The sequence below is a fragment of the Silene latifolia genome, chromosome 7 (genome assembly GCF_048544455.1).
Source record: "Silene latifolia isolate original U9 population chromosome 7, ASM4854445v1, whole genome shotgun sequence".
NCBI classification, from domain to species: Eukaryota; Viridiplantae; Streptophyta; class Magnoliopsida; order Caryophyllales; family Caryophyllaceae; genus Silene; species Silene latifolia.
In genome coordinates this window covers 10,520,260-10,543,192 of record NC_133532.1, presented here as the reverse complement: position 1 = coordinate 10,543,192, position 22,933 = coordinate 10,520,260, and the positions used below count along the sequence as shown (strand labels likewise).

The following is a 22,933-nucleotide window of genomic DNA, read 5'->3' as shown; positions in this document are numbered from 1 at the left end:
TTACCGTTTGAGTGTACCTCGTTCTTGTCTTTCTACTCGACGTTTTTTATACTCCGTATAAGTATAATGGGTTGGTGGTTAACTTTCATTTTTGACTGTTAAAGATGAAGGTCAATGGTCAATACTTAAGACTACCTCAAGTCATGAGTCATGATTTGCTAGAGCTTACAACGAACGGCATGAAGCATTTCGATTGATCCTACCACTAAAAATATTTTAAGGTATATTCGGTATTCGTATATATCGTAGTATCGGACACTCTAATACATGGAAATTTTTTATGATAAAAAGTTCCGCTAAAAATATAGTATCAATAAAATTTTACTACTCCCTCCTATTCTCCATTTTGTTCCCCTATTCCTAAAACGGATTATTCAGGTTTTGTTCCCCTTTCCTTTTTTGAAAACTTTTAATCTTATTTTATTCATTCCTCTCTCCTATCACCAAACCCCACCCAACTCACAATTTCTTATTTAATTCCTAATTATTCATTTCTCTCTCCTATCACCAAACCCCACCCAACTCACAATTCCTTATTTTATTCATTCCTCTCTCCTATAACCAAACCCCACCCAACTCACAATTAATATTTTATTTCCCTCCTTAATTCTTGTGCCCCCAACAAAGGGGAACAATATGGAGAATAGGAGGGAGTATAAAATAACAACCCTAGTTTTTCGGTAAAAGAAAATTTTTATTGAAATACTCATTTCATGATTAAATCAAAATATATCAATGAGAAACATTAGAAAAAATAAAGATTAGTTAATTTAAATTTCATAAATAATATACTAAAAAGGTAGAACTCTATATATACCGTATATACATTGCACGGAATTTAAACTAATTTCATATTAATTAGGAAATACGATAATTTGGTACACCGGATATCCGCGATAATTTCTAACTAGCCCATAATGCTTTTGAGTCATTTTTTTATGAATAAAATGCTCCTATCCTATGTCATTCTTTATTAATAAAATGCTTCTATGTCGTTAGGCGGTTGGTCAACTGTAAAATAACAAACTTTATGACATTATCAATTATCAATCATATGATTATAATAATCAAACTTGGGTGATTTAGATTTATGTGTCTGCTGCTCACTGCTCTAATGATATTTTCACGCAGATTAGATAATCTGACAACTTATAATGCTACAGTATGTATTATTATTTGCAATTTTCAGACTGATTTACATAATCATCATACATATGATTACATATGTCATAATCATGATTGAGGATCAGAATTATGGTAAGCACTCGGTTTTTTCGATGTTTAAAATATTTTTTAAACGCGTTAAAATATAAACTCACAAAATAAAGTTTAAAATTTCGAGGTTTTTATAGAGTATAACTTTACAAGTTCGGATTACTCATATTTGTGAGCAATACACGTTTATTGATCTATCGACACAACCTAACGAGTAATGACAAGTAAAGTCATGAGTAACAATACTCATGATTTATAATCAATCCCATCAACATCATTTTTCATGTTATAACATATGCGAGAAAGATAAATAAAACGTACAGAACAAACAATAGAACAGACACACGAATTTACGTGGTTCACTATCTATGTGATATAGTTACGTCCATTTTCAAAAGGGAGAGATATTTTATTGATATTGAAGGATTACAGATTACAACGTATATAAACTGTTAGGGTGGGACTTAAAAAGTTTATAGAAAACTCGCTAAAATCAATAAAGTATGACCTAGAAAAATTATCGAGTAGCCCAAAGAAAACAGATATAACAAGACTCCCGAGATAGTCATTCAAAGTAACAACTACCGAATTCAAGGCATTATTCAACATTGTTTGTTATGAGTTATGACTTTCATAGCCCCACAAGAAAAATTAGATGCAAAATCTAAAGACTAGAATGAGATATTGCTACTCTTAACATTGATCAACTTAATTTAATTTCATGATTGCTAATATGTACATCATTAATTACTCATTACTATATAACTTTATCAAGCATTAAAAAAAGTAGGATATTATTCTGATATTTGTGGAAATGTCCAAATTTTCAACAACTTTATGATCATCGAATTTGGCATAAACACAAAATAAAATGTGGTCTAATTGATTTTATGATTACTATAACACGTGTTTGTGTATGTATTTCGTTGGACTTTTTCCAATTGTCAACATTCTAGCGTCCGATGTCCAAAAAGAATCTTCAATCCAATTGATTAATTACTAGTATAGATCCCGCACAAATGCGCGGTTTTCTAGATAAATATATTAGAGAAACTAACAATTAGTAATAGTATTAACTTCAATTGAAATTTAATTATAAAATTTACTATTAATAATGTTTAGTATAAGAGGTAGTAGAAAAGAGAAAGTTCAACACTTTTAATACTTGTCGCTTTTTATCAAAAATTAACATTTTATGTAATTTTTTTCATAACAAATCTATATATATTTAAATTTCGGCTATCAAAATTTTATACTTTTGATAGTATTCACAGGCAAAATTTGTGAAGTTGGACTCCGAAAAGAGAATGTAAGCTTTGATTTGGAACTTTGAATGAGTGGGAGTAATTGAAATTAAACAGCATGACCCAATTATAGATATTACATAATGAAACCCAATTATAGAGTAATTTTCATTTAGACGGGAAAATTTTGAGATCTCTTATTCTTTTAGTATAAGAGGGATTAGTTGGTGATCTATTTTTAACATTTGATATGCTCATCTATATGTTCGGAGCATAATAATATTAAGTGACATTAGTCGGAAATTATAAATAGTTTTTAAACAATGACGTAGTCAAAAAAATTAAGCATTATGTAGGATTTTATTAACATCGAACTTAAAATAATCTAACTAAAAACCATGTATATACTACTTCGTATAAACCATATATATTTCGAGACATATTTTATAGAGTAGTTAATTTACTATATTCCCCAAAATTACGCGATTTTCAGGCTCCAACCGATAAAGTGTCGGTACACTCCTAATTCTAAGTAGCTACTCGTAATGTTTATAGTCATTGTTTGTAAGTAGCCATAGTTGAGATATTTATTTGACAATAGTTTAAATAGTGATTTATTCATCATTCTATAAATACCAAAGATGGTTGCCTAACACACCTAACAATTTAATTTGATGGAACAATCTAACTACGTTTTGTTTCTACCTATTTGCTTAGTTCCTAAATTGTGATGGTTTGATCTTAATACCTACTACATACATATTTTGTATGTCACCATAACTTATTTGCACTTTTAGTCACTTTCACACACTTCATAAAGTAATAAAAAACAGAAAATTCTTAAATTAGTGATTAAGATTACACTTCATAAAGTAACAATTAATCGAAAATTCTTAAATTAGCGATTAAGATTTAAGGAGGTGTAATAGACAATAAGTCATAAGTCCAAATGCCCCTAATTATTACTAATATTGTATCATCCATGTAACTCACTTAACAAATGTAACGTCATTTACAACTTTTTCTCTAACTTTTGTTTATAAATAAACCTCATTACAGAAAATACCATTTACGGTTTTTGTTCAACTCATTATGTTTTATCTAAACTTTTTGCTAGGAAAAACAAAATACAAAAATTATTGTATATATAAGATGATGGTCTTACTATATGACAAGTCCAATTTCAATAAACCCAAACTAAAAGAGAGATCATAATTGAGTTTAGAATTTTATTATGATAACGTGGTATTTTATGATGAGAATTAACACATTTAAATATGTCGATCATTATCATAGATTATCAAGCAATTAGTCTTGCTTATAATCGTTGTAAGTTATAATGAAGGTGCGTATGCACTATCACCCCTAAAAAAAAGTATTGGTTTGGATGGTTTTACACTCTAATTGCAAATTATTCTCATTTACAACTAACTGTAAATAAGAATTTGTGATTATCAATTCAAGTTACTAAAATAAATTTTAAGGTTACATGCATAAATAAATACAAGTATGATCTTATATAGGACACTTCAAATTAGACTCGTCTTATAGAGATGACCGTTTTATAAGACAATTTGATGAACAAAATAGAAAAAAAAATCGTGTTCTCCGGGAGTACCGTCCTGTTTATACCTAAAAACAATCGACCAAATAAAATATTATAAAGACTTAGGTATAACTTATAAGGAGTACGATCCTCTCAAAAACATAAGAATTTTTCAGCAAAATAATAACTCGATGTAAGAACATATGGAAACATAAAACGTGCAAGCCTTATACATTAGACTATATTAGGGCAACACCTATACATATAGGACACCGACCCTAGTAACTTTGGCTTAAATTCGAAAGTGAAGAGAAAAGAACATAAACTAATCCTATCTTGCAAGTAAAAGAAGGAATATGCAAAATCTAGTACAGTATGCTATGTATACTTTTTGTAGCTAAAAAATTGGGTTATCTATATTTGTATAATGGACCACCATGGAATTATTAATACAACAATTCTCTTATACAGTCGTTTTTTGTCGAAAAGTGACCATTTTTTGATAAATAATAATCAATTTATGTTAAATAGTGACAATTTAATTAAAAAATAATCATTTTTTAATGATAAATAATAGTCATTATTTACTCAAAAGCAATTATATTTTCCTAATCGCAGGTACGACGGTGTATATTAGAATTTGTTTATGGAATATAGAGCTTTCAATATTCATATGTGAAAGGCATAGTTTTGTCTAGCTTTATGAAGTAATACTACATAAGTACATAAACACTATGGACACGTCTTGGTGATGACTTTAACACGATTTAACATTTCACCAACCTATAACTTAATAGACTACCTCAATGTCACGACACTTTCTTGCCAACTTTTATATTGATTTGGATTTAGCCTGACTTCGAAATTATTTTGCACGAGTGGTTCGTAGATTGGTTGGTTTACGGTTCGGGCCTCGGGTTGGCTTAGTAGGTCGTACCCTGTGAGCCCTATTAGGTGTCACTCATGTGGAGGTCGGATAGTCCATGAAAATGGAGTAAACTTCTTAGCCAGTTGTTTACCTCTTTGTAAGAGAAGTCGTAACGAAGGATTACTTACTGTTCTCAATGGTGAACAACTCCCGATTTGCAGCAAAAAATACTACATATAAACACGGCCAAAGATTTTAGAAGGAATGAACCGACCCTCTTAATTACTTTTAGTTGGTTGTAGCTGTAAGATATATGATTCAAACGCGGTTTCGCTTAGTTAAGAATTTAGACTTGTCGTTCATTGATCAATTTTTCAAGATTAGTCACTAGATAGTTTTTCCTAATGGCAACTGTAGTTTTAGTAGTAAAGTTATGTTTTTTTTCGACTTAATTTCAACTCTCGTTCAATTCAGTTCAAGTCAACTCAGCTCAGCTAGAACTTTCTTCGGGCCGGGCTCACCTGGCTAGGCCCTGAACCGGCCGGGGGAGGGGCAGGCTTGGTCGGCTTGGAGTGTGTAAGACCCGGGATAGGCCCGTGGTGAGTGGAGGGCGGGCTGATGGCGGATCCGACTGGCGGGCCTGTGTATTTTTTTTTTGCTAAATTGGCGGGCCTTGTTTGGGTTTTGGGACCCGGGCCAGGCCATGGAGGGGGATGGGCTTGGCGGGACGGGCCAGGCCGTAGGCAAAGGGAACCCGCTGGGTGGGCCAGGGGGTCGGCCCATTCAGTTGGTCAGCTCTAAGTTCAACTAAAATGGGTTCAATTTAACTTATTTCAACTCTATTTATCTCAGCTAATTTCAATTAGTTCAGCTCTATTTAGTTCACTTCAGTATAGTCCAGCTCAATTCAATTCAGTTTAACTACATTCAGCTCAAAAGAAGAAGAGCTCAAAAGAAGAAGACCTAAGTGATGAAAATATCACCAATGATAGATTGCGTAAAACTTCCAACATAGATGATTATTGACAAAAATGGAGGGAGTAATTGATTGATCTAACTTAACATTTCCAATTTGATACCCTATAAGGCTATAAGCGTGCAGGAATTTTTGAGGACAATCTTTACCATTCTCCTATTAGTCCAATCAGGTCTTGATTAATTTTTAAGAAAGTGATGACAATTAGTTATAGTGAGATGGGGATTTTTGGCCTTTATAACATCCAATCGATCACATTTTCGGGTCTTTTTTTTTTTTCCGGAAAATGAACGTGTTGTCCTTGAACTTTGATGTTTTGCCTGAAATACCCAATTTTTTTTATCCGGAAAACTTTAAGAGGCTATAACTCGTGTTTACAAGCTCAAAAAGTGACGAATTTTTTTTTTCAAATTGATTATCTTTTTGAGAACTATGACTTGAGAAAAAAAATTTATCGAGTTTGGAATTCGTGACCAAGATATATGGTCACTCAAAGTTTGTTCGGTAAAAAAAAAACTGACATACAAAAACTCCTAGCCACGGGATCCAAATAAGACAATTTTTTTTTTTCCAAATCGTAGTTCTCGGAATGATAATCGATTTGAAAAATAAAATTATCACTTTCTGAACCCGTAGACATGAGAGGGTGATCCGGTGATCACACCACATACTTCTGGCCGTTTTCTCTTTGTTAAAAGGGATATTGGACCTTTTAGTTACTGGAGAGGATCTCGATTCCCGACTCAATTCTTGAGCAAAGCAAGCCTAAACCGTCGATGAATATTCAGCTCAAGAGCGATCTTGTTAGGTGTTCACGAGCTAGGGCCAACGCCTGAGATATAGTCTGTATATTAACAGTAAAAATGTTTCAGTCTTAGTTCAGCGGTCAGCAACAAATACTCAGCCTCAAAGGCGAGTTTTGGTTCCAATTGAAAAAATGAGACCGCCATCCAGTCAGTCTCAAGAATCACATTCCCGTCTGTCTCAAGAATCATCCTGCAAAGGGAAACAGATGGGAAAATTATCCTTAGTCGGTAGGTTAATTGGCTCGTATCACATATTAACATGAGACCGTCATCCAGTCTTCAAGGAGACTAATTGAGATCAATAAAGATTGAGCTAAATTTTCAGCAATTCACACTATAGAATTAGAATGTGCAGAAAGTCTCCAGTCTTGACTCTGGGAGCATAGTAGGAAAACAGTCCGTAATTTGTAAGGCACAGGAACGTTACACGGTTCAAATCAGTACTAGTCTCTTGATTCTATCATGACTATTCCAGTCTTAAACAATATGAAATACAGATGGCAACAGGCATATATTAAAATCAGTTGGTGAAAGCACGTCATGAATCCATTATCAATGTATGAAAACGATACCTGAGTAAAAGGGTGGCAGCAGCAAAGAAACCCTGAAGAACCGCATCTAAAATAAGTTCGTTCTCATAGTCTCCACCGGTGACAAAGAAGTAGAGGTCTTGCACAAACTTATATATGACTGTGATTGTCAAACATAGTTATCTCAGCTGCAAATAGTAAAAGCATTAGAACTTTGTTGTAGATCGGTTTCATATTTTGATTATAAAGATCACAAACTAAATTTGGTTACCAACATACAAATTATTTATTTATTATCTCACTTTCGATTAACACAGTCATGTAACTTTTTATGTTTTCAGCAGTACATACAAAGATTTTCTATGTATGAAGATTTTTCGACATTGGTGTGTCACTACATTACTTATCTGAGAAATGAAAGAAGTTGAAGGAGGGCAATCATGCAATTTTCTTAAATCTATATATCATAATTGGCCGCATATAGATGTTGGGATATCACAGGAATTCGGAAGCCTCGTTAAAACCAATTAAATACAGAAAATCACAGACAGCATTCTAAGATGACTGAACAAACATTAGGTGTGTGCTTCCAAGGGGAAGTAAAGAAGTAAAATGTCTCGGTACCAACAAGAACTCCAGAGAAACCAGAACGATAAAATGACCCGCCCAATACCCCCAAACGGCCAAATCATGACAAGGCACAATATTTTGAACAAATGTATTATAGGCTAAATTACCTTACCTGATCACCTGGCACAGACAGTCTTATAGACTAAACTCACATTCTGTACATAAGTAAGAAAACCGAGCAAACCAGGAAACTGCACAGGGTCACGGTCCCAAAACAAATGCAGGACGAGGTATACATTGATCAAGCGACATAGCTTAATTTAGAGCCAAGCTACCTTCTGTCCTTGCATTGGTCTTCTGAGTTTTGGAAAAAAAAAAAAAAAAAAAAACAGATTTCTCGTAACCCAATTTTGCCGCATGTGTTGACAGCTACCCTTTTCCCTTCGGAATCAAGCAGCAGAATGTTTTTCACTAATGGGGTTGAGTCCTACAGTAAATTACTCCCTCCGTCTCGGTCAATTGCTGTCTTTTGGTTTTGGCACAAAGACCAAGTAAAGAGAGGAGGGGGCCAATAATGAGATGACAAGTCGACCAAATTAAGTGTGAATGATCAAACTGCTCATCAAATACAATACTAAAATAGAAATGACAACAATTGAATGAGACACCAAAAATAGAATAAGACAACAAATGAGCGGGATAGAGGGAGTACATCGCATTGAATATTGACAAACAAACAAACGGCATATACACATTCTTCCTCCGTTCCATTGAATTGTATACATTTCTGAAAACCCCGATCATATATTTTAAATAAAACGCATACAACCAAACGGAACGGAGAAGTCCACTGTAATTTATTGAGTTTTAAGAAGAGGAGAGACTGTAGAATATAGAGTACGTATACTAATCATATGTCATGGGTTCGAAACCCGACAACATCGAAAGATTATTTAACGCTCTTAAACCGAGTCACAAACCTTGCTCAGAGGTTATCATGGACCGAGCAGTGGCCTTTACTGCGCCGGTGTTTATTGTCCATAATAGTACGATATTATCCGTCTAAACCCTCACGGATTTACGTTTGGGCTCCTTCCCAAAAGAACGACAAGGGTTTGCACCCTAACAATCCTCCCCTCAAACCAAGGACCATCATCTTGACTCAGACATTGACATCCATGGAGAACTCCCCCACTCTACAGTCCCAACTTTTAGACACACGAAACATCACAAGTCTTGATAACCTCCTCTTAGCCGACACACCATGCTACCATGAGCCATGTCTTGCACATGTCACCGCTTGGTCAAATGAGTGCCCCTGCATGCTCCTGAGCCTGCATGTCCATGTACCCTTCTTGAGAATTTGCTACACATGCATATCGAACATACTCTGCATCCAATTACCTTGGACCGGGTCCGCCACTTCAAAAGTCCTAGAACACAAATGGTCTATGTCATCCAACCTGGAAAGGACGACCCACCAAATCCGTGGTAGCCAACCTCATAATCGTCCACCTTATCAACAGTTCTAGTACACAAATGGTCTTTGTCCCCAAAAGACCTATGACGCCTTCCATCCATTTAACCTTGGGTCGGGCTTGCTCAAGGACTCACTCCGAGCTAGGAGCTTCATGCCTTACAGTGTACAACTTCAAGTCTGGGGCCTGCTGATGCATCCTTGCTCAAGCCTTGGACTCACAACAACGGTCATTTTGGGTCGGACCGTGCTTGGCCAGTTGTGCCTCTGGCCGGGCAGTGCCGAGGCATGCATTTTCTCAAATTTTACGCCTGACCCCCCACCCAGCCCACCGTGTTGTGCCACACTGTTCAGCCGGGCCAGGCTGTGTTGGGTCGGCCAGTTCGCCATCTAACTAGGCCCGACCCGATTTGCCAGCTCGAATTGAGTTGATTAGGTGTAGTATGTATATAAAATCTGAGATTCTCAATCATATAACTTTGTTATTAATGATCCGTTTTATGCAATATTAACACCGAATCATTCTACAAAAGATTCCAACTTTAAATTGGAGACAACTTCAACGTTAGATAGCCATAGGAATATACTCAGGTCAACTCAAAACAGTACTTAAATCCAGAAAACCGCCAACAAAAACTCATGAAATTAAACGCAATATAAAGGCATTCTTACGCTTACGCGCAACGTAATTGCGCATTAATAAACAGAACTACTTTCCTAAGAATCTAACGAATTTCGTTAGCAAATCAATCACAACAAACGTGGCCTTCAATCAATCCCACCCAACATTATTCAATTTATTCTTCATCCTAATAATTTTCCATTCAAACTTTCTTAATTTAACGACCTAACTTCCCTAATTTCTTTCCTTATATTAAAATAATTAAAATAAAATAATACCCTCTTCCTTCATTGTACATCTATAAATTACACAAATCCTCTTTAATTGATGCAAATAATCAAGATTAAAAACTAACCCAATTCAGTAAATCCATCTGGGTAAAAAACCCAGATTTTCGTTTTGGATTTTACTGTTTCATCCCTCAGTAATTAACATTTTCCTGAGATTGATGCAGTTAATCGATATTAGAAATTTACCCAATTCAGTAAATCCATCTGGGATAAAAACCCAGATTTTACTTTTGGATTTTACTAACTGGGTTGGGCTTAGATTTATGTGAGATGGGCTCATCGGAAAGCCCAACAACGTTGTCTGCGTCGAATGTTGCAGGTGGATTGATTGTCGACGATAAATCGACGGTTGTTGTCGATTGTTTGCCGGTTTATGTACGTGAATTGATCGCCGGTGGCGCTGCTGGAGCTTTCGCTAAATCCTCAGTTGCTCCTCTTGAGAGAATCAAGATTCTTTTTCAGGTTAATTTTTTTGTTAATTTTGTTTTAATAATGTCAATCGTATTTTTTAGCAGTAGCGGAACCAGGATTTTTAGTTAGGGGCGAACTAGAAAAAAGAATGGTTTAACCAAAAACTATCAAATTTTGAATGCCTAGGGAGTAGGGAGCGCCCATGTTAGCTCCCCTAGTTCAGCCAGTGCCTTTTAGCCTTTAGGTAGGTAAATTGCGGTGCATGGGTCGAATGTACATAGTTTTATCCTTGTTGTAGATGTAATGTAGCTGTTTGCCAATGATATAGCATTAATATTATATTCCGTTTGTCTCGGTCAATTGTTGTCCTTTCTTTTTTGCACAAAGACCAAGGAAAGGTGAGGGGGCCAATTATAAGATGATAAGTAGAGCAAATTGAGTGTGAAAGACCAATTTTCTCATCAAATGCAATCCGAAAATAGAAAGGACAACAATTGACTGAGACACTCCAAAATGGAAAAGGACAACAAATGACCGGGACAGAGGGGGTAGATAATAGATAATTGGTTTGGATATTTGAATGATAGATACTTGATGGTGTTGTTATGAAAGTGAACACGAATTGAGTGTGTATGAAAAGGTAGTGTGGATGAGGATGCGCATTAAGGATCATGTAATATCAATCGGCTGTTTTTGTTTACATATGCGCATTACGTTTGCAGTGCATTTTTTTGTTGAGTTTGTGTTTGAGGTAGTGATGACTGATGAGTGTGGTTTCGAGGGGAGGGGGTCTTAATATAGATAGGAAATTCTATACAACAACAACAACAACATTACCCCAGTGCCTCAATGGCTCCTGCAAATTGCGGGGTAAGGGGGGTCGGATGTACGCAGCTTTACCCTTGTGTTAGAGCAAAAACTGTGGTAGTGTAGCACCTACTAGCTGCCTCCTCCAACGGTTTGTGGTGTGAATAATTGTGTGTTCTTTTAATGTTATGAATATAGTTGTGTTTGAAAGTTACATCTTTTTCAATTTTGGTGGTGTGAAAATGAGGTCTGCGTTTTTTTCCGTATATTAAAATGGTAAGAGTGACTGTTAGGGATCATGCTGGAGGAATAATCGTTATTACGTAGCTTATAAGGAATAGCCTTTTATGCTGCACAAGCCGGATACTTGTACGAGATACTAATGAATGATAATGACATTTTCATTTTGCAATAACATATTTCATTTTGGGTTATTGACAAACTTAATTACTCTCCTGGCAATTACATGCACTAGATGCTTAGTGTGTTATTATGTCATTTTTAGCAAAGTAGTTGTGGCCAGACTATGTCGCTTTGATGTGTTGTGCATTTGTGTTCTTGCACATCTTGTTTCTGAAGAATCGGACTTGGGTTTTATACTTACAGTCTCTTTGAATACATTTATAGACTCGGCCAGATGGATTTCAATCTATTGGGGTCTACAGGTCATTAAAGAAGGTGCTTAAGAATGAAGGCATTCAAGGACTATACAAGTGAGTGTTTGTTTGATCCTTTGTTGTTTAGAAGTATTGCTTTCTCTTTTTGATTTGTTTCTGAATCCAAGGCTGCATTTCAGTTTTTAATTATTTTTGTTTTTGCAGAGGCAATGGTGCCAGTGTCATAAGGATAATTCCTTATGCAGCTTTGCATTTTATGGCATATGAGAGGTATCGGTACTGGTTGTATGATAATTGTCCTTCATTGGGGACAGGATCTATTGTAGATCTTTTAGCGGGCTCAGCAGCTGGTGGAACTGCAGTTTTGTGCACTTATCCTTTGGACTTGGCCAGAACAAAGCTTGCATATCAGGTATGTTATCCACATTTACAATTTTAAATGGAGTTCATTACATTTGATTCGCTCAGCTTTGACATTACATACAAATCTCAGTGCGTCCTCGACAGGAACTCGTGGATTTCATTAAGTGATGCTTCAAATTTAGTGTTTATAGTTGGAATTTGATGCTTATTTCAATGATTTCCATAGGTAGTTGACAGTCGTTCAAATTTTGGCACTAGTACGGGCTTCAGTCGCTCCTCAGCCTCATATATTGGAATACGAGATGTGTTTAGGAAGGTGTACAATGAAGGTGGTGCACGCGGCCTTTACCGTGGTGTAGGTACGTATTCTTAAAGATAAATAAAGCAAGTGATTGTTTGACCAAGTAATAAGTGTGCTGTTACTAGTTTTTCTACCAGGCTAAGATATTACAGTAGACTATAGTATTAATTTTGTCGTGTCATTTTGTAATTGAAGTTGATTTCTGGTTAATTAAACAATTAAGTGAATTAACTATTACTTCTGATTTCAAGAGTTTCTACCAAACCTGAGTTCATGGCATGTGATCGTTATACTTCCTTATATATGAGATTCACATGGCGCTTATTATTTAACAGGACCAACTCTAGTAGGAATTCTACCATATGCTGGTCTGAAGTTCTATATATACGAGGAGCTCAAACGAAAGGTTCCCGAAGAGCACCAGAAGTCTATCATATTGCGTCTTTCATGTGGAGCTTTGGCTGGCTTGTTCGGACAAACCTTCACTTACCCATTGGATGTTGTGCGGCGACAAATGCAGGTAAATTTCCTACTCACTTGGTCGTTGTCCTTCCCTGTTTCTTTCCCTTGTAATACGATCTCTCAGTATTATGAACTTCGTCAAAACATCTGCAATTCTGCATTCATAGAAGTTGCTTGTATGTTTCTATGTTTTCAAGTTGTTGAAACTCCGTTTATCTTTCTAGATCTTCCCCTAAAGAATTTTTGTGTATCAATCTTTTATATGGTGTCCACAGTTTGTAGGTGGACATGTACTGGTCAGTCACTACTCACTAGAGGACAGGAAATTGACCCGAATTCTCAAATTTATCGTCCTCTTGTGCACAATCTGTGTCTGTAACTTACAAGTATTTTCAGCTTGATTACCTTTTCGTTGAGTTTGCAGACGCTCCCGTAAAGTTTTGTATCCATTTTTCTCTCCAGATTCTTCTTGATGCTTATTTACGATTCCGTTGCTAATACTAGAAAGGATCTTTGATTTCCAATCAATTTGATTTCATTGCCTCATTAATTACGAGCTGATTTTTGGTCAATGTTTCTCTTCTAGGTTGAGAACCTACAAGGTAATGGTATAAGGTATAGGAATACCATTGAAGGGCTTACCGGAATTATCAACAGTCAAGGATGGAGACAGCTATTTGCTGGTCTTAGCATTAACTATATCAAAGTCGTACCTTCCGTGGCAATCGGGTTTACAACATACGACATAATGAAATCCTGGTTAAATCTGACGCCTCATCATAAGCGACCAGCAATATCTGGAGGGTGATGTGCAGAAGCTAAATTAACATTTTGCAACGAGGACAAGTAAAGACGCGAACAGTCGTAAGTTATTTTTATTCCATAATTCGATGACATACTTCAGTAGATTTCAAACAAAAGGCTCACATGATTCTTTATCTTGGTCCATGTAACCCATGGCTCAAAGAATACTCGAAATTCATTAAATTAGAAAAGACGATTGATTAATATAGTATATATAATTCTTACATTGATTTGATTCCGGTCTCAATTGAATATCTGATTGCATACTATTACTACTACATTGCTCAAACCCTACAACATTTCTTAAACTTGACATATACGGAGTATATGCCTAAATCTCTAATAGACTTTCAAAAACTCTTTAAATTTACGGGGTGTAGACCGAGGGCCCACATTTGCATTTCCAACTCTCAGGCTCATAGTTTGCAAATTGGATCCCTACATGGCTTGTGATTGTAGGAACTTTGATAGCTATACACGGGTTACAACCATCACACTTGCCCTCACAAGTTGGTGGTCTTGACCCAAGTTGGTTCATGTGCATTCCTTTGTAGCTTCCTGGTTCCGAAACCTGCCAGTCAATACAATTTTCAATTTCAAATTTTTCGCAATTTTGTAGAAGTTACCAGGTCTAAAGAGATTCGAAGATTGTAGGAGTCAGATAGAAGGATAAGAGGCAATACCTGTTTTGAACTGTATGAAGCTTCTACATTCTCAGGACTGACTACAGTACCTGAACAAAATAAATGAAGTTTTAGTATAACGAATGAATTTTGATGCTGACGGGTTTCAAACCCGTGTCATGCTTCAATAACGGGTATAACGGGTTTCGTTAATAGTTGCTGGTTAAGACATACCTGGTTGCAGAGAAGTAGGAGGTAAATGTCTACTAGCTGCAGGAAACCAGGCCATTACATGCAGAAGTAATGCTAAACAAGAGAGGAACTTTATCATCATTTTTTCAGGAAATCAAATGATGAAAATTATGATTAGAGAGAAATGTTTATATTTTTAGAGAGGGAAAGATAGAAATGATAGAATTCCAAAACACTTGGAGTTAGAGAAGCCCAGATGTAAAATCTTGATCAATATTCAATATATATATAAATATAAATAAAAGAAGTCAGAATGCTGACCAAGAAAAGTTCCCTCTTCCCAAAGAAGCCAAGAGAGGTCTTTCTAAGTTTCTTGGTTAATGCTCTTCCTCTGTGCTACTGCTCTACCTTTCCTTTCTTGCATTGGGTGAAGAGAGAGGAAGAAATTTGCTTGATCACAAATTATCGAATAAGACCGTCTTACAGTCTGAGACGGTTATTTTATTTACTATCAATATAAGTGGATGTTTATAGAATAAAAGGACCGTCTCCCCACTGTAAGACAATCTTAAACAAGGGATTTTACTTCCGTTTTTCTGTTGCAGTTGGTTTCCCGTACAAACGTTGTAGTCCTGTACAAACTACAAACGCTCCATAATAGCTTATGCACCTCATTTAATATCATCATTAAATACGGCGCGTAAGCTATTATAAAGTCGTTTTACGCCATGCAACGGTTTATTTGCGTATTTGTGTTTCCATTCTTAATTTTTTTTTAAGAATAGCGGAATCCGATATGGCTTTCTACAAGTTTTTTTTCGTTGTTATGCAAAAGTAGTGCCGGGACCGTATTCTCGCTGGACGGGGTGTAAAAATCCGTCCCGGAGATCCAAAAATCATTTGTAAGTTAAAGAAGTACAGCACATTATATTAAAGTGCAAGCAACCTTCTTCCTACCAGTTTATTGAAGATAGTACTGTACTAAGATAGAGTGAAAGAAAACAGAAGATAGTGATGAGCATTGAGCATTCTTCAGACTGACAAAATCTCTGGCTTGTTTGAAGAAGGAAAGTTATAGAGTAGCACAAATAGGGCAGGGAACCTTTGTTCAGGTTGTTTTTTTCCATTAATTCTATTATTTTTTATTCCTAGAAATGGGAATTAAAGATCTTCTATTGGCAGAACTCTCTTCAATCTTCATGCTTATTTATTGAAGTTGAATTTATTGGATCACTGATTTTAGTTAGCAGGTGCTTCTTCAAAGCTGTTTTTAATGAGTTAGTTATATTATTGTTATACTATTTCAAAGGTTACAGTCGTTGTAATGTGAGACGGTTCTTTTATTGGTTGAACACTCATTTATTACTATGAATAAATGATTATCTTTATATGTAAAATAGGCTGGAGACAGTCTTACACAATAATTACTGCGAAGGCTGTACTTCTATTGTTAAATGTTCTTGTTGACTATTACTGTCTTAAGCTCTAGGACATGCTACATTCTACTGATTTTGTCATTTTTAGTTTTGAATTGAATTGGCTGTACATGTTACATTATGTTTATTGCATTAATAATTACTTTTTTTTTCTTTTTCTTTTGGCCGTTTTAATAGGTTATTCACTTATTTGTACTTTTATATCGAGTAAGTTTTTGTTTATCGGAAAAGTCATTTTTGCCCCGCCCCCTAACAATTGTAAAGACCAACCCTTGTTGACTAGTAGTAACTCACATTGAGCCTCTTTGTGTTTCAAATACTCGGGTTTGATTACGCGTGTTAAAATGGCACGGATCAAGTACATACCACTAGTGTATATAATAATACATATGGAAAAACAATATATTTTGGCTTGTATACACAAGTGGTATGATACTTGACCCGTCTTAAACTTAACACGAATAATACCGTCTTAAATAAGAATTTGTGTAGAATTAAAGTGAGTCAAAAGTCAAAGAAGATGAGGAATTTAGGGTGTAGGGATGAGTGAAAGATTGGAGTGATGTTGATTAATCACTGCTGGAAATAGAGAAGAGACTTGAGAGAGTTATACAGATGACACAGAGCATTGAAGGGTGGCAAGTCTGAATGAAAATGAGATGACAAAACAATTGATGATCCACAATATATACAGAGTATTCTACTAGGGCCGTACTGCTATAACAAGACTTGCTTGATTGTCAAGTACTTCTACTATCCTCATTTCAGATCTGATTTGTCCATGTTCTATACTTCTATGTGCATCTGTCATCTACAGTAACGCCAATTTTTCGACCGTGGATTGGACACATCTACAATGTAGAAGTTTCAAACTTGGATCATTCTCAAATGATTTTATTTAGAATGTCATTTATGTTGTATACTACTTGTATCCTAGGTAGCACGGACACTCCTCCTAATCGGCGTTCCCGTGTCGGACACGACACTCGCTGGACACACGTCAAAACATGTCGGACACTTGTAAAGCCGTGTCTAACTTTCATATTTTATTTGGGCACGTGTCCGACACATGTCCATGGTATTTTGAGTCGTTTCTATGATATTTGGACACACCTCCAAACGAATTCAAGTTGAATTTAAGGTAAATGACGAGAATTGTTATATGGTTGAATTTGGTAGGGAAATAAGTTGAATTGGAGACAAATGATGTTCTTTAGACTAGTAATGAGATGTCGAAATAGATTGATTATAAGTTGGTTTTTGGTTTTGGAAATGAGAATGTGTTATAATTAACGTAAGTTTTACTTTCACTTATTTAAATTTAATATTCAATACTTTTTCAAAAATAAAATCACACATATATAACTATAGAATATATATTTTATTAAAATTAAATGACGTGTTCCGTGTCCTAAATTTCATGGGATGTCGTGTCCGTGTCCGTGTCGTGTCAGTGTCCATGTCCGTTTTGGTGCAACCTAGCTTGTATCTAGGTCTTGCCTGACCCGACCCGACTGACTGACCAGAGCAAACCTGGCCCGACAGATGTTGAGAATATTGCAAACCGAAATCGATTCGACTTGACCTGTAACCCTACACGGCCCGTTAATAAGTGAGTAGAAGCCGAAGTCGTTCCGACCAATATGATTCATATGAACCGACCCGGTATTGACCCGATTAGATTGACGACCCGTCAATTATTAAGTTTAATATTGATCTTAGTGAAAGTGATTTAGTCTTTAGTTTGATAAGTTTGACTTAATAATGAGGTAACTAATCCGAATAATGGTCGAAAAAACTAATTTTAATGGTTAAAAATTGAAGTTATGTGATAAAATAACTAAACCTGATAATGAGCTGACACGCCCTAATACATCATTTCACCCGAAATGACAGGGTAGAGTGCTCCGATATGACTTGAACTCGATATAACCCGACCCGACCCGACTGACACATGGTGGATCACAAATTCTCATTTAAAACGGAACATATTTATTTTTAATATTAAAATGGATCAAATAGATATCTTTTCATAAAATTGTCGAAGGACTAGCAAAAGTTTGCAATGGCGCAATTGAATTTTTTATCGTTTTGAGGCTATTTAATAAATCACAAATTGTTTTTCTCAAAAAAAAAAAAAAAAAAATCACAAATTGTTGTGTAAGACCAATTTACACATAAGACTGGTCTAATAATCAAAAGCTCAAATGAATTACTCAATAAATTTGTACATAAAAAAATTATTTTGATAATCGATTTTTTTTTGATAACTTGTATATTTAACCGTGATAGTTTTCATCATAAAATGTCGAGTTGTAAAAATAAAAATAAAATATAAATGAAATTAAATGTTATTTTTGGGCGTCTTTTCTTGTGTGACACTCCTATATTATAGGACAATCTTATAAGAGAGTTGTTGTTAACAAACTATTTCGTGCTTTGGAGGTCATTTGTGACTTTTGTTCCAAATGGGTTTACGTCATCATTTTTAATAATTTTTGTTTTTTTTCAATTTTCAGATAAAGCCTCTATTTTTTTCCAGCTTTCAGGTAAAGAGCCACATGTTTCAAATGAGATTTTTTTTTGGCTAAATAAAGTTATTTGACAAATTAATTGAATTTTTGGGGTTGTTTTCAAACAATTTGGGACAAATGAGTCCACATTATCATCATTTTTTTTTTTATGTAAAGCCGCCACTTAAACTAACGCCTAACGGCTTTACCTTGTTTCCTGTCATCCTTGCGTTTTTTTTTTAATACTTCCTCCATTCAACTCCACTCTACCATAGTACAATTTGCACAAATGTTAAGAAAATAATAAAGTAGTAATAAAAGTACAATGAGAAATGAGATGAATGATTAATTTGTCCATAAAGTGGGTAATTATGTGGGTCAACTAGTGGCATTTTGTGTAAATAATTGTTTGGCATGAGGATAAAATGGTCATTTTACTTGCTTTTTATGGAAAGTGGTAGAGTGGAGTTGAATGGATGAAAAAGAAAATATGGTAGAATGGAGTTGAATGAAGGAAGTATTAAAAATTGCCGAAACCGCTTGGGTTCCAAGCGGCTTTTGCCTTTTAGGAGTACATGCAAATATGCAATAATATGCCAGCTTATAGGAGGACACAAGAGCATTGCCAATTTGATAAGGGATAAACTTGCTGACTTAATTGGCGGCTTCTCCTTTGTAAAAAACAAGGTAAAACCAAAGTTAGCGGCTTTACATAAAATTCGGAAAAAAAAAATAAAGCCGATGACGTGTATCCATTGGTCTCAAATAGTTTGTTAAATAGCCCTATAAAACAACAACTACTTATTCCCGGCTTTAAAGCGCCGCTTAGAGATAATTAAATGTTAATACCCCAACTAAACAAATTTATAAATTAGTGACACACAACAAAACCCAAATAAGGAACCTTGTCCAAGTAAAAAGCAACTCCACTTCATCAATACACTTCCACGCTTTCGAGCCCCTACATATTCATTTCTTTACCGTTACCAACATCACTCCCTTTCTTCTCCCCTTTTTACTCTTTCAAATTTTCAAATTTTAAACCTTCACTAATTACACTACTTAATTACACCCAACCCTTTTTAAACTCAAATTCAAATTTCCACCATAAATAAATAAAACCTCTCTTTAAATTCTGAAATTAACCCATTTTTATTCTTCTTGTTTTCTCAAATGGGTTCTCCTGGAAATTGGCTTAAATCTCTTATTTCTCCTAGAAAACCAAACCCTAATGATCTTGTAAGCTTCTTGTTTTATTGTGTTTTATTTCTTTTAAATTAATGGTTTTTCTAACATGTTCCCTAAAGATAGGAAGTATGACAAAATAGGAAGTATAATTATGTTGTCTGGTCTGGTGTCTTAGTGCACACGTTAGAAAAACCGTTAATAATTCACAAAATTTTAGTTTGTGGCCTAAGGGTACAGGTTAGAAAAACCGAAATTGTGAAGATTATTGTTATTGTTAATGTTTTTTAATGGTTGGATTAATGCGTGTAGGAGAAAGTAGGAGGGAAGAGTAAGAAAAGATGGAGACTATGGAGGAGTACATCAGTGAATAGAAAATCAGAGCCGTTGAAACATAATCAATCGACGGCGGGTGTTGATGATGGATTTACTGCTGCCATGGCTGCGGTTTTACGTGTTCCTTCTAAGGATTTCTTGGTTGTTCGTCAAGAATGGGCTGTCATTCGTATACAAACCGCGTTTCGTGGGTTTTTGGTGTGTATTATTTTGTTCTATTGAAATTATTTTCTTCGGTTTTTAGTATGTTTGATTGGTATTTTTATCGTAACTTATGTTAGTCGACCCCAAATCGTCTTGTCTCACTACAAGATTTCTGTAATCGGGCGACTTAAAAAAGCGATTGTTGGAAATAGTCGCGGAATTCAGTCAAAAAAATTGGAGACTGATTTTTCAGTCGACATGTTTAGTCGCCTGAAACTTGTATTCTTGTAGTGTCTATTCAATTGTTTTAAAATGTGTTGTGTGCAGTTCCGTGATTGGTAAAGATTTTGATACTTTTTAGCGGTTTGGGGGTAGTGAAAACCATCTGAATTCTGAATTATGGTATTAAAGATTACTGATGGTTGACCAATTACCGAGTTTAGTGAATAATTAAGTGAATTTAGTCAGAGGTCTCGAGTTTAATTTCCTGTGAATGCATTATTAGTCTTAACACAGGAGTAACAGTTTTGCCCAACTTGCATTCCTACCCGGCTCAATTCCGAACTTAACTAGATAATCCAAACACAAAAGATAGCGCGATAAAACATAAGCCGAGCTAATTTCTGTTCTAAATGAATTCTGAAGGTACAATTTAATTCTGATTATTGCAGGCTAAGCGCGCTCTGAGAGCATTAAAAGCCTTGGTTAGGTTGCAGGCAATAGTACGAGGCCGTTTAGTAAGAAAGCAAGCTGCAGTGACACTCAGATGTATGCAAGCTCTTGTTCGAGCTCAAGCGACTGTCAAAGCACACCGTTTGAGAATTTCATTGGAAGGACAGTCTACAAAATCTCTTGAGAATCTTTTCCGAAATGATCCTGTTAAGCAAGCAGAGGTACTTACTGACTGCCATTTCATTTTTACCGCGTGAATTTCACAATGCTGTTGCTGGTCTAACAATCTACTGCAACTGTATCGGTCTGCAGGAGGGATGGTGTAATATAAGGGGAAGTGCAGAGGAAGTAAGGACGAAGCTTCAGTCGAGGCATGAAGCTGCCATCAAAAGAGAAAGGGCAATTTCATATGCTGTCTCACAACAGGTACAGCACGACGACACATAATTTAGCGATTTTATTCTGGTTTTCTGTTTATAGGTGTATGCATTCTGTAGTAAGTAGTACTCTGTGGTAAATTTTAAGCTGTCACATTCGGTATTTCAAGAGTAATTGTTTTAGATGTGATCGCTTTATAAATTTCATTGTTTCAGCAAGTTAGAGGGAGCCCCGGCTTAACCCCATCGAAGAAAAAGACATCTACTGCAACTCAGCTTCCTAAATTTGACAAGAATTCCTTCGGTTGGAGTTGGTTAGACCGTTGGGTGGCGAGTAAACCATGGGAAAGCAAATTAATGGAGGATGTTCGCAATGAACTTCCATTTTCGTCACCTATGTCGAAGATATCCTCAATGCAGAATAAATCCATCACAGGAAGAAACAACCATAAATTTGAGCCAAACTCGAGGCTTCTGATTGAAGAGGCCTCAACATCTACCTCATCTGTATCCGCGTCTAAGACTCCGGCTTCTAGCAACTCAGATAAGACAGAAGAAGGCAGTACTAGTAAACCGAGATACATGAGTGTTACAGCATCCAACCAGGCTAAGCAACTCAGTAACAGGTTCTCATTGCATGGTTCGAAAAGGCGTCCACTTCAGGAAATTCAGAATCTTCAGTTCTCTTTGGCTAAAACCCGGTTCAGTGGAGACGCTAGAAGCAGCATTGATTCAGTATCAGTCCCTTGTTCTGCACCAATCTGTGAGGATCTTTATCCACCCTTTCAAGTGGACAGATTCGATTGGAAGTATCGATGAAGCTTTTGGTTATTGGAAGAATCCTTTTTTTTGCTCTTCTGCCCTGTTGTTTGAAGAGTTCAACACCTTGTTGGTCTGGTCTTTACAATACCCAAAATGCTGCTACCGATGACTAGATACGAGTACTATACGACATCCTGCAAAGGAAGAATTCGCGGTGAAGAACATGAGTTTGTGAAAAATACAGTAATTTTAGATAGGTCTCTGGTGTGAAGTCATTGAGAGATATACTCCATGACCTAGGTTCAAAATCCGTCAAAATTAAGAAAAAGCTTGATTTACAAAACAATATATATATATATAGGGTGTGACAAGATAACTTCATTACAGAATCAACATTTACTGTTTTAGTCATATACTCAGTTTGTATCAAGTATCCAAGTGTGACCTTTAGTTTGATTTTCAAGCTTGTGACGGATAATGTCCGTCACAAGAGAGACTTGCCGTTCAAAGTTATATAACTATTGAGCTGATTGAATATATTATTTTGTTTGATAGACATTGGAATACCTCTCAAAATCGACTCACATCTTGATTGCCAGTAAGATCTGCAGTTTACATCTTGACTCTTGAGTAATCACTCTATGAATCGGTCCCATTTTAAGTCTTCGGACCCAACAACCAATATTAGCCGCGAGATCCTTCAAGCGATCACTCATTAGTCGTCCTTCTAGCCTCGATGTTAAAGTGACTTTTAAAATCGCCCTTGTATATTTTGGGGGAAAAA

The 22,933-nt window shown here is 35.7% G+C and overlaps 3 protein-coding genes across 3 annotated transcripts; 2 read left to right on the top strand and 1 right to left on the bottom strand.

The window, feature by feature from the left end:
* Nucleotides 1–9,809: 9,809 nt before the first annotated feature.
* LOC141591685 (mitochondrial carrier protein CoAc1) lies at nucleotides 9,810–14,159 on the top strand. The gene is made up of 6 exons (XM_074412103.1): nucleotides 9,810–10,606; nucleotides 11,990–12,075; nucleotides 12,184–12,391; nucleotides 12,569–12,701; nucleotides 12,979–13,163; nucleotides 13,692–14,159. Exons 1-6 carry the CDS (start codon nucleotides 10,415–10,417, stop codon nucleotides 13,911–13,913), a joined length of 1,026 nt encoding a protein of 341 aa, XP_074268204.1. The 5' UTR covers nucleotides 9,810–10,414; the 3' UTR covers nucleotides 13,914–14,159.
* Nucleotides 14,160–14,244: 85 nt separating this feature from the next.
* LOC141591686 (EPIDERMAL PATTERNING FACTOR-like protein 3) lies at nucleotides 14,245–16,259 on the bottom strand. Its single transcript, XM_074412104.1, has 3 exons — nucleotides 14,767–16,259; nucleotides 14,593–14,642; nucleotides 14,245–14,480 (listed from the first exon to the last, which is right to left on the bottom strand). Exons 1-3 carry the CDS (start codon nucleotides 14,864–14,866, stop codon nucleotides 14,277–14,279), a joined length of 354 nt encoding a protein of 117 aa, XP_074268205.1. The 5' UTR covers nucleotides 14,867–16,259; the 3' UTR covers nucleotides 14,245–14,276.
* A 3,489-nt stretch (nucleotides 16,260–19,748) lies between these two features.
* On the top strand, nucleotides 19,749–22,686 carry LOC141591683 (protein IQ-DOMAIN 6-like). Its single transcript, XM_074412101.1, has 5 exons — nucleotides 19,749–19,912; nucleotides 20,171–20,392; nucleotides 21,010–21,231; nucleotides 21,323–21,436; nucleotides 21,604–22,686. Exons 1-5 carry the CDS (start codon nucleotides 19,847–19,849, stop codon nucleotides 22,204–22,206), a joined length of 1,227 nt encoding a protein of 408 aa, XP_074268202.1. The 5' UTR covers nucleotides 19,749–19,846; the 3' UTR covers nucleotides 22,207–22,686.
* Nucleotides 22,687–22,933: the final 247 nt, after the last annotated feature.